The sequence below is a fragment of the Vulpes vulpes genome, chromosome 4 (genome assembly GCF_048418805.1).
Source record: "Vulpes vulpes isolate BD-2025 chromosome 4, VulVul3, whole genome shotgun sequence".
NCBI lineage: Eukaryota > Metazoa > Chordata > Mammalia > Carnivora > Canidae > Vulpes > Vulpes vulpes.
Genome location: NC_132783.1, coordinates 55,405,990 through 55,418,388, shown reverse-complemented (window position 1 = coordinate 55,418,388; position 12,399 = coordinate 55,405,990). Strand labels below are relative to the sequence as shown.

At 33.7% G+C, this 12,399-nt stretch overlaps 1 protein-coding gene across 25 annotated transcripts in view; it reads left to right on the top strand.

Moving 5' to 3' along the window:
- Positions 1 to 12,399, top strand: part of PTPN13 (protein tyrosine phosphatase non-receptor type 13) — a 210,309-nt gene that overhangs the window by 155,308 nt on the left and 42,602 nt on the right. For 10 of the 25 annotated variants that reach the window (XM_025998135.2, XM_072755696.1, XM_025998136.2 and 7 more), the window contains 6 exons: positions 4,494 to 4,583; positions 4,864 to 4,971; positions 5,157 to 5,288; positions 9,174 to 9,643; positions 10,696 to 10,827; positions 12,215 to 12,308. In XM_025998135.2, the coding sequence (XP_025853920.2) occupies positions 4,494 to 4,583; positions 4,864 to 4,971; positions 5,157 to 5,288; positions 9,174 to 9,643; positions 10,696 to 10,827; positions 12,215 to 12,308 (1,026 nt within the window). Of the gene's footprint in view, positions 1 to 4,493; positions 4,584 to 4,863; positions 4,972 to 5,156; positions 5,289 to 9,173; positions 9,644 to 10,695; positions 10,843 to 12,214; positions 12,309 to 12,399 lie in introns of all 25 variants that reach the window. The other 15 variants (XM_072755683.1, XM_025998134.2, XM_025998133.2 and 12 more) reach the window with 2 other exon arrangements.

Here is a 12,399-nt window from a genome sequence, read left to right as displayed (position 1 = left end):
TCAGGATTACTATATAATTGAAAAGTACCTCTTAGCTAAATTTGTCAACTTTCTTCCTATCTAAACCACAAAAATGGGGTCAAACACTGGGTTCTTAAAAACAAATGCAAAATACAAAAAATCTCCAGTAAAGTGGGTTATTCAAGTAGAGAGTGACCTGGTACAGACACTGAAATAAGCTTTTTTCCCCAGTATTAAGACTGATTATTGTCCTTGTAGACAATCTCAAGTACAAGTAATAAATTGGTACATAAACAAGATTTTAAAACACACTTTATTTGTCAAGGACAAATGTAATGTTAATACTAGATTTTTTCATGTAAGTCTTAAGTAGGATACATACAAAGTTGAAAGTTATAATAAAAATTGAAGTCCAAGGTGAATCCTTCACAAAAGGATTCAACAAATACAGGAATTAACCAGAAGCAAAAAATAGAGTTAACTAAATTGAGACTGAAAGGAACTTAAAGTATATTCAAACCAAGCCTTTATATTATGTGAGTTAAATAAGTTCCAGAGATGTCATGTGGCCCCAGTTTTACTAGCTAATTAGTACTGGCACAGAAATAAAACCCCGAAGATTTTATTATTATCCCCCTTACCTTACCATTGGGTAGGTAGTATAAATATTGAAAAATACCTATCCTTGTTTTTATACCAATATGGTGCTGCTGACCCATCATCTCCAGGATTTGAAATGGATCTTCTTCCCTAGAGTGAGTGATGGATTTATCCAGAGTCTCCTCCACCTGCAGTTCAGTTCCTCATAGAATCAGTGGCAGGGAGCTGCCTATTCAGAAAGGGTCTATATCTATAATCAACAAAAATCAGTTTTTCTTGCAAAAAAAATTGTTGACATGACTTTGCCCTTATCAGAAATACACTCTTATTAGGAAATTTAGTTTAATTGTAGGTACATCTATCGTTAGTATGCATATTTTGGTTGGGAACTATATATATCCACATGAACCTTAAGGTCGATGAGAAAGGCAACATTGGAATAAATGTGTCTAACACAGAGAGCATACACATTGTTTTTCTAAATTCTACATTTAGTGACTATTCTAAAGATATATTCCAAGTAAACATTAATGGGAATGACACCAGCTGTATTACTTAAAGAAGTGGACCTTTCAAGTTGAAGCTCGTTTTCACTTTAAGATAATCATAGAATTTGCTGTGTTCATAGAGTATATTAATGGGGGGGGGGGATTCTTTTAAGGATTTAGAAACATATTCCTTCAATATTAAAGCTTGTTTTTCTATAATAATAAAAATAGCTCAGAAATGTCATGGTACTTGAAATATTTAGCTGCCTTTCAGATTCATAAATTCTATTCATACCTTCCAGTTTACTTGAGTTGTCATGTACTATATAACTCAGATACTTCCTCCTCTGTCTTTTTTTTTTTTTAACCAAAGGAAAAGTATTTTGAACATGTACATGAATAGAATACAAATAAAAACTGGACTTGGGCACAGCACTGTCAAGTAACATGCAGCCGCACGCCATCCTTCCTTCTTTCTGGGCTCATATTAGTAATAGTAAGTTACTGTATATCAGTGGGAGGTGAGGTGGAGGACATCCCTGTTAAAAAAAAGAATGGGTTTGCAAGGCTTCCCTTTCCAAAGGAATATTTATCTCCACCCTACTTAAATCTTGTACTCTAGCCAAACTGATCTGTGACATTTCTCCAGGACCCTTTCTGCCTTCTTTCCATCCCAGCTTTGCTAATGCCTTATATTACTGTATAACCATCTTCATAATCTACTTATTAAAATTCTACCCTATTTCCTTTAAGTCTTTATTTGTGGCAGGAAGAAGCCTCTCTTACAGGCCTGACTCATGTCATCATAATGCAGCTATTTCATTGACTGTATTAACATTTCTATTTATCAGCTAGGTTTTTGCTCTTGTAGCCTGATCTGATTCAGCTCACATTTCCTATGCAGCCGCTTTTATATATATTATCTCATCTTGCTTTCCCAAATTGCCTAGTGAGGGACTTTGACAGAAAAGTTGCTCAGTCAACATTTGAAGGATGAATGATTACTCAAATCCTATTGGCAAATCCTTGAATATAGAGAGCTTAATCTGTTGCTTCTATAAATAAATCCATAAAAATATTGCACATTTATTTTGTGTGTGTGTGTTTTATATACATATTCTAATAATGTTTACATAGGAAATATCTTTTTATGCACACACTTATTAGCCAAATAAGTAATATAAATAACCAATTTTCTTAGTACATACGTTGGAAAATAAAATGGCATTTTTATTCTTTGAATCAATACCTTTGACTTCTAACATATACTCCTTAGACACATTAAGAATATTGATCAGTTTTATAATTGAGGGCAAAAACACTTTGCACGAAGCAAATGAACTTTGTCTTCATGGTGGTAATAAAAGTCTACATTTAATATTTAACCTGACCATACCCTCTTATTCATTTCATTTTATTTATGGGTTTGTCTTGTTGTATTTTGTTGGCTTCAGCTGAAAGTTAGAGATACTTGTCTATTTTAGGATAAAAGTGTTTTGGATACTTAGATGATAATATTAAGCTAAGCATTAACTAATTCTTGGACTTTATGCTTATATGTGTGTGTATGTATGTATGTACATACATAGGATATGGATATATGTTCTATGGATAACGTTCTTACATTATCCAATTATTTTTTTCTTTTTGGAATCTTATAAATTAATTGAAAATACTGAATTACTACTACTCCTGTTGATTATAACTGAATTTATAACTAAGTTTTGGTCCAAAAAAAAAAAAAATGAAATAGGGACATGCATACTCCAGAGAGCTAGCCAGCTTGCATTAGTGCTTGGTCTTTAAGAGATAAGTTTTATTTACTCCAGAGAGCAAGTGATTGCTGTTATTTTTTTCTGATATTAAAGTGGTTAATTTCTAAATTATGAAGTATCACATTTGCATCATTTAAGCATTAATACATGTTATGTAACAAAATTACTACCTATTTTATAACATTCATTAAATTTTAATCTATGGGTAGTCATATATTGGCAAATCTGTAATTTTCAAAAAGCTTCAGTATGCTTAAGAATTATATAGAGATTAATTTGAAAGTTTAGTTTACAAAAATTATCTTTCTGAATGTATTGCATTCATCTATCACCCATCACACACAAACTAGTTTGAGCTATCAAATTATAATTGATATTAGTAAGTATAATAATCTGCTAGAGCTGTTAAAACAAGATCCCATAGACTGACTTAAACAACAGAAATTTATTTTCTCACAGTTCTGAGATCAAGTCTGAGATTTAGAAGTCTGAGATCAATATTTTGGCAGCATTAATTTCTTCTGAGACCTCTCTCCTTACCATGTAGGTGGCAGTCTTCTCCCTCTGTTTCACATGGTCTTCCCCTGGTGTGCGCATATGCATGCACCTGTCTGTATTCAAATTTCCTCTTATAAGGACACTAGTCCTACTGCATTAGGACTTGTCCTAAAGACCTCATGTTAATTATTTCTTAGTCTGTCTCCAAATACAGTTAATTTCTGAGGTACTGGGAGTTAGAGGTTCAATATGTAAATTTGGGGGGTAGAGAGAAAGGGACACAATCCAGCCCAAAACAGGAAGAGATGAGAGAAAGTGTGTGTGTGTCTGTGTTTACATGCTCAGATTACTAAGTAAATGAAATAATTTTATTAACATGACAGTTAAGTGGCATATTTATTGGTTTAATTTAGGAGATATTTGTGAATGATAAACCTACTCAAAAAAAAAAAAAGGCCATCAGTGGAAATAAGAAAAGTAAATTCTAGTTTGATGCTAACATTCCAATCTCTTGACTAAAGGCATGTTGCTGGGAGTGATATTAGCTGTAATGTTGAACAAGTCATAAACTATTATTCCTCATCTGCAAAACTGATTTAAAATCGCTTTACCTAACTCATGAGATTGCTCCACAAATAGGAAGTAAAAGAAAGTCCTTTGAGAATGTAAATGTGCTAGCCAAGTCGTTACTAACAGGATTTTAAAATGTAAATCCATTTTTGTCTTGTTGCTGCCTTACCATACAACTTACCATAAATATTCTAAGTGGAAAATTCTTAACATAGTCAAATTCAGGAAGTCAGCTGTGATGCAACAGAAAAACAGTGTCAGAAAATGTAAGTTTAAGGTTTGGCTCTTGCCTATACTTGCTGAATAAATCTCCTCAAACCATTTAAAATCTTGAAATTTATTTACTCATTTGTAACTGACGTATACTTATTTCACAGGGAATCATTTATGAGGAAAAAATTTGATAATATCAGTGGCATGAAAATCATATATTGAACCATGTGATGATAATCAGTACTTTTGTGAACTACAGATTTCAAAATATAAGATGGTGGCATAATATGTGACCAAGTAACCTATTAATGAATTTTGTTAACATTTAAATTGGGACAAGCAGTCTCAATGTCTAAGCATTTATCTTAATATTCTATTTTTTTAATAGATGTGCTACACAAAAGATGGAGCATAGTATCTTCACCAGAAAGGGAGATCACCTTGGTGAACCTGAAGAAAGATGCCAAGTATGGTTTAGGTAAGTCACTGTGAGATCTTAAAGATATATAAGAACTCAAAAAGAAAAAGTCTATAACATTGGCATTGTTGATCAAGATACTGGTTACCCACCCAGTCAGGAAATGTGAAAGATTACAACCAAAACTTCCTCCAAATTTAACAGTCCTATTGCACATGTTTTACCGATTTATCATATCTGATATGAGAATCTCTACACTTCTGTATATCGGACAAACTGATCATTAGTCATTGAAAGCACCAGTATCATGGAGTTGTTTTTTAAATGTGTTGTTTCACAGGATTTCAAATTATTGGTGGGGAGAAGATGGGAAGACTGGATCTAGGTGTATTTATTAGTTCAATTACCCCTGGAGGACCAGCTGACTTGGATGGATGCTTAAAGCCAGGTACATTATTTACATTTAGGTACTTTCCTAAGTACTTAAACTGACAAGTGTGAATTTGCACACATAGCAAAAGTAGAAATTGGACAAAATAAAAATAATGAAAAATAATATTGGGCAGTGACATTTCTAACACAGCATAAATTTCTCTGTGTTTTTGAAAATAACTGGATTACCTATTTTTACAGGAGACCGTTTAATATCCGTGAATAGTGTGAGTCTAGAAGGGGTTAGCCACCATGCTGCAATTGAAATTTTGCAAAATGCACCTGAAGATGTGACACTTGTTATCTCTCAGCCAAAAGAGAAGATACCCAAAGGTAATGTTGTGGATGTTTGTTAGCTGTGTGTTCTGTTTCACTTTCACAAGAACCTCAGTATTGTGGATTGAATTAAAGCTTAAATTGGATTTAAGCAATGTTGTGGATGTTTCTTAGCTCTGTATTCTGTTTCACTTTTCAAAAGAACTTCAATATCATGGATTGGATTAAAGCTCCTTATTTCCTTTCTCAAAATTTAATAATATATCTCTGTTTGTTTTAATATTATGGATTAGTGTAACTTTTCATTCATCACTTTCAAGATTTTCTATCTCATTCATTTTTAGTACTATATGCATAAAAATGGATTTGTTGTGCAAAATTTATGTCACTTAAGTGAATTTTGAGTACTTGATGCATTCCATCACTTCTTAGGGCAAATCAGAAATTAAATTCTTTACCCTAGTCTGATTAATAGAATTATGTAGTAGTTATCTATAAAGTCCTATCTTTAACAAGATTATAAAAAGTAAAAGGATAAAAACATCAGAAATTTTAAAAGGCCATATCATTTTGTCTTATAATTCCTGCCATTAGCGTACTGTGGGAGAAAAGGCACTTGACAAAGATTAGATGACTTGAGTTTGGTTGTTTTTCTTTAAGGAGGACACAGTGATCTTGACTTTGCCTTGTCTAGCGTGCACAGAGTTGTTGTTCTGAGGCTCAAGTGGTAAGGCAGTGTTTGCAAAAGAAGCCCATGTGGCACATGCAGTGAAATGCACTGGGTGGTGAGAAGGGCTCCAAAGTCTATGGTCAGATTCTGTTCTCCACTGCTTAACACTATATATCCTGAGTAAATCAATTGAACTTGCTAAGCTTCACTATGTGTCAAATGGTGAATATAGAAGTGCTTATCTTATAGGTTTTGAAAATTAAATGAGTTAATATATGTAAAGAATTAGCACATTGCCTAGTACCCATTAAGCACTTCAAATGTGAGTTTTAGCTGTCATTATTAACAAGATTTTTTTTTTAATTTTTTTATTTTGTGATAGTCACAGAGAGAGAGAGAGAGAGGCAGAGACAAAGGCAGAGGGAGAAGCAGGCTCCATGCACCGGGAGCCTGATGTGGGATTCTATCCTGGGTCTCCAGGATCGCGCCCTGGGCCAAAGGCAGACGCCAAACCGCTGCGCCACCCAGGGATCCCTATTAACAAGATTTTTCAAAAACATTAGAGTGCTAATTATATGCAAGTTACCTTCATCCCATAGATCCTGAAAAACCTGTAAAAGAATAGTTAAATATTAGCGAAAAACAAGTTTAGATAGTGAATTTTAGGCATAATTTCAGACAATTATGATAAAATAGAAACAACAAACATTTCATACGTATGTTGTGACATAAATTTCTTACATTCTATACAGATAAGTTTTTGACTGTGGTTTCTTTTATTCACTAAATATTTTTATATTTATATAGAGTGTATGTATTTACAAAATATGTACATATATAAATAGTATTTTTCAGTGATTGTTACTTGAACAAACACAACAAACAGAAAACACCATCACTGCCCAAAAGAACCTTATAATCTAATTGTAGTCTAGTCATCTTAGGCAAAGGAAGAGGATTGCATGCAAATGTAGCATACTTCTGAGTTTTAAGCAGCCAAGACAAAAAAGTGGGGAGTGGGGGGGGTCTTTTACTCACTATTTTTTAGCAAAGGAAGCATGTGAATTCAGTAGAAATTAATTTTCCCCCTAAATAAAGCTCTAAGGGACTCCCATCCTGATATTCTTTTCAATAGATATTTATAGAAAATTCATTCATTTGTTGAACAAATATTTACTGAATGCCTGTGATGTGCAAGACACAGAAACTCTGCCCTCATGGGACTTAGACTTTCTCAGGGAACATATACTGAACAACTAACTAAACAAATGTTTCATTGTAACTATGATAAATATTAGGAAAAAGTCCAAGGTACTGAGACCATTCAGCAGAAAATTTTTACCCAGTGGAGGGATCAATAAACTTTTCTTTTCAGCAGACTTTCATGTGGTTATTTTATTTTTTACTATTTATTCTCAATAAAAGTTAAAGGCCTGATGTTAAAGTATAGTTCTGTGCAGCTAGATTAATCTTACCATATGTGTAGCTATATATACTATATTGTAACTTGGAAGTAAAACTCAAAGAACCTAGAACATTACCAGTATGTACATTGGGCTATTCCTCTCAAGTATCAACCATCAAAGAGGAAGGTTTTTATTTTTCTGAATGTTTTTAAAGTTATAGAATACATACTAGTTTATTAAAATAAATCCAATTTATCTAAAAATCAATGAAGTAAAATATAAAAGTCCCCTTACTTACCCTATTTTCTAGGGAAAGTCTTTGGTGTCTATGTCATTATCTATATATTATAAATTTTTGAAAAAAAAATACTTCCTGTATGTGTGTATACACACACACACACATACATACAATTTTTTAACTAAAAATATAATGATTGTCTATAATTTAAACATCCGTTTGCAAGTTGCACACTCTATGTTCTGAACATCCATGAATATACACCTTTTTCACATGACATTATATATCATGTCATGGGTGTATCAAAATTTAATGTTTTTGTTGTATATTCAAGTTAGCTATAATTCTTTTACAAATGTTACTCCAACAAATACACTTGTATATACACCATTGGGAAATGTACATATTTCTAGAGGTTAGATACCTAGAAGTAGATTGAGTATGCACATTTAAATTTTCGACAAATGCTATCTCTTTGCCCAAGTTTTGTTAATGTTTAGTTAGCTGTGTAGATGTGACAGGGCTCTTCTTACACCAGCAGTGATGGGAGAAATTATCAGTCATTCTCATTTTTGTCAGCCTCATAAGTCGAAAATTTTTTAAACTGCATACCCCTGAGCAACAGTGAGAATGTCTTTTCACATGTTAATTATTTGTACTTTACTCTGAATTTCCAGTCTACATATTGTACCATTGTTGCATAGGAGTTTTAAATCTTACTTCTAGAAACTCTTTGCATAATTAGGGATATTAACTCTTTGATTATTTTTTTGTTATTTTTGCAAATATTTTCTCTCCAGTTGCTCATTCCTCTTTTAAATTTTCCTTGGCTTCACTTGCTAACATAAAACTTTTCATTTCTTATGAATTTACACCTGTAATTTTTTTTTTTAATTTTTATTTATTTATGATAGTCACACAAAGAGGGAGAGAGAGGCAGAGACACAGGCAGAAGGAGAAGCAGGCTCCATGCCCCGGGAGCCCGATGTGGGACTCGATCCCGGGTCTCCAGGATCACGCCCTGGGCCAAAGGCAGGTGCTAAACCGCTGCGCCACCCAGGGATCCCCACCACCCAGGGATCCCCTACACCTGTAATTTTTTAATTCAAATCTATGATTTGTGTCTTACTTAGGAAAGCTTTAAGTGGCTTTTGGTAAGAACCATATATATATAAGGAATTTGGAGTTGCTTTGATAACTATTTGGAGTCCAAAAAATGCAATCTAGAAATACAATTAAAAAACAAGTAAATAAATAACCATTAATAAGGATCAAGGAGTTTTGGCAACTCAAATTATTTCTAGTTAGGGAATCAAGAAGATCCTCACAGAGGAGATTCAACTTGAAGTAGGTATTGGAGAATGGAGATGGGGAGTTCAGGCAAGGAGGGGTATGCATTTTTATAGAAAATGCAATAGGAATAACCAAAAGAGGGGGCAAAGGAAGCAGAACACACCTTTTACGTTTGTCGGATCCTTATTTTGGCTCCAGGACCTGGATTGGGTGTTGTAAATATGCTACCCTGTGTAAAATCCTCCCACAATCATTAAGAAACACTGTGTAAGGATGGAAGCACAGGCATGTGTGTCACTAACTTGTTATTCTCCTTGATGGATTTTGACTTCTAGTGCCTTCTACTCCTGTGCACGTTGCCAGTGGCATGAAAAACTACATGAAGAAACCTTCCTACATGCAAGGCAATGCTATAGATTCTTCTTCTGAGGATCACCGCTGGCCACATGGTATCCCAAGACACATCTCAGAGAGCTCTTTTGGGCTGTCTGGGGGCCTGCGGGAAGGAAGCTTGAGTTCTCAGGATTCTAGGACTGAAAGTGCCAGCTTGTCACAGAGCCAGGTCAATGGTTTCTTTGCCAGCCCTGTAGGTGACCGAACCTGGCAGGAATCACAGCATGGCAGCCCTTCCCCTTCTGTGGTATCCAAAACCATTGAGAAAAAGAGGAATTCTACTGACAGTAATCGAAGCAAAACTAAAAAAACAGGCATTTCTGATGCAACAGATTACTCTGACCGTGGAGATTCAGACATGGATGAAGCTACTTATTCCAGCAGTCAGGATCATCATCAAACATCAAAAAAGGCATAGTTTAATTTGAATCTCTGGGTTGTGGTTTTGTTTTTGTCTTTTTTTTTTTTTTTTTTTTTTTTTTTCATTTTCTAAAGCAAACAACAACAGATGTATTACAGAGCTGAATAATCTACTACAAACTGCTTATGTTATTCTGGAAAGGAGGAATAGTTTATATATTATGTTACTAACTGCTACTGCATTTGATGCTAACTTTCAGAGAAATTAGCAGCTTTGAATACTAACTCTAAAATGGCCATTATTCTGGGAACTTGCAACCTTATAACAGAAAGGAATGAAGTTATCTATAAGTTGTCTCTTGCATACTTAATTTTTATACTAATAAGAGAATTTAAGATATGAAAAAGTTGTTCCTACATAGTTTGTATAATGGGAAGTTGACTTTACTGTCAATAGCCTAAATTCTTCTGAAGTTCTGAACATATGAAAATAATAAGAACAACATATAAAATTGCTCATTTCCTAGAAATGATATAAATGTAAATTCACATTCACAAGCAGATTCAGAAAAGAATCTTAAGCCCTTTGTTCACCGAGGAACCAACATTCCTCATAAGAGGGTTATGCCCTTATAAATGGGGCTTTAGCTGTTGTGCCTATGTTTATATTAGATTTGTAAATATAAGCAAAGTAAACATGAGGCCTACTCATCTTAGAGGTCCAGTTGAAAGCTGCTGCTTGATATATATTGATTTTAAAAGGAAACAGAAATACTTTATAAATGTGGGAACATAAAAAGCATTGGACAAAGATTATGTAAAAGCCAGGTTTGAACTGGGTTCTGGGCTTCCCTCTGCCTTATCTTGCTGTTTGACCTGAAGCAAGCACTGTAATCTCTAGACCCCAATTTCCTCAACCATAAAATATAAAGATATTGGATTAGATGATCTCTGAGATGGCTTCCAGCCCTCATGATCTCTGAATTTACTCTATCCCTTAATATCTTGCTTTTCCTTAATTTTTCTTAAAAAAACATTCATCTTCCAGTAGTAATTCATTTTGACTCTAACAAAAAACCCTTTTGTTTGTTTTTCTTTGTTAAGGAATCTTCCTCCTCAGTGAATACATCCAACAAAATGAATTTTAAAACTTTTCCTTCATCACCTCCTAAACCTGGAGATATCTTTGAGGTTGAACTGGCTAAAAATGATAACAGCTTGGGGATAAGTGTCACGGTACTGTTTGACAAGGTTTTCAAATATTTTCTCTTCTCTATTTCCAGCAGCCTATTGTATGCATATTTATTAGTGTAATTATTTTACTTCAAAAGGGAAACCTGTCAAATATTTGCCAAATTAAAAATTGAATTATATCTTAAAACTTTTTTTAAAAAACTTGTGTGCTAGTGACTTTTTCCTGTGGTTTAAAAGAAATTAGACAAATGCTACTTAGCTAAACCCCGTAGATTTCATAATGCTTAATCTGAATACAAGACTTAGAAAGTATAAAATTAATAAGTATGCATTTGACAATTCTACATGAGCATGGAATAATACATTTTAACCTACATCATAAATAAATTCTAATGTGTATTTATATGTCTGTTCTCTCCATAATATATCTCTCTTTTTTTTAAAGATTTTATTTATTTATTTATAAGAGACACAGAGAGAAAGAAAGGCAGAGACACAGGCAGAGGGAGAAGCAGGCTCCATGCGAGGAGCCCAGCGCAGACTCAATCCCAGGACTCTAGGGTCATGCCCTGGGCCAAAAAGGCAGGCGCTAAACCGCCGAGCCACCCAGGCATCCCACCATAATATATCTTAATTGTAAACATGATTAGTATATTAAAATTAGAGGTTCCCAAGGAACATTTGTACTTTTGAGATGGTTAAATATGAGTATAGGCTATTTGATGAAAATTTTTAGATTTTTATTAATTCTAAACTATAACATTTGTAACACTTGAAGGATATTGCTATTTAGGAAAAACCATTTCAAAACATGGTAAAAATAGCACTATGAATATATAGAGGTCAAAAACAAAACCTAATTTTCGAGCACTTTTAAAAATATTGTAACTCTTTACCTCTTGCCCTTAACTTCTTTAGAATTTTATTATCTTCCTGTTGGGAAGGGAAATAAAAGCTGTATATCCACAAGAGATGGAGAATCTACTCAGATCTCATTTACAGTATAACAAAACTTATCTACCAAAGCCTTTTAAAATGAAAAAGAAAAATCTGTTCCTTGTCTCGTAGATTTGCAAGTTGCAGTTTAGCAAATATGATTGAAGTAAATTTTTCCATATGCTGTTTTTTCTGACAGTCATGCTCTCATACTAATTTTGCTTTCTGCTTGTTCATAATGCATGATGTAGACTCACAAAGGGAGAGCAATTCATATACTCAACATATGGCATGTTGTTTTCTTAGTAAAAAGTAACTACTTTACATCTGGAAAAGTTGGCTAGAGATATTCTTGGGTTTTGAATTAATTGCATGTGCTAGTGTGGTACTGCTGCTTTGGCTGATGAATGCTTTCTAGGTCTCAGATTTGAAAGATGGAGTGTGAAATTTTTCATATGACAAAATGTTATTTTATTTGTCATTTTCCACTTAGGGAGGTGTGAATACCAGTGTAAGACACGGTGGCATTTATGTGAAAGCTGTTATTCCCAAGGGAGCAGCCGAGTCTGATGGTAGAATTCACAAAGGTAGAGTATTTGTGTGTTTACAGAAATTATACATGAGATTATTACCTCAACAAATAAACAAGAAATTGGAAAGTTGATAGAGACCTTAAAA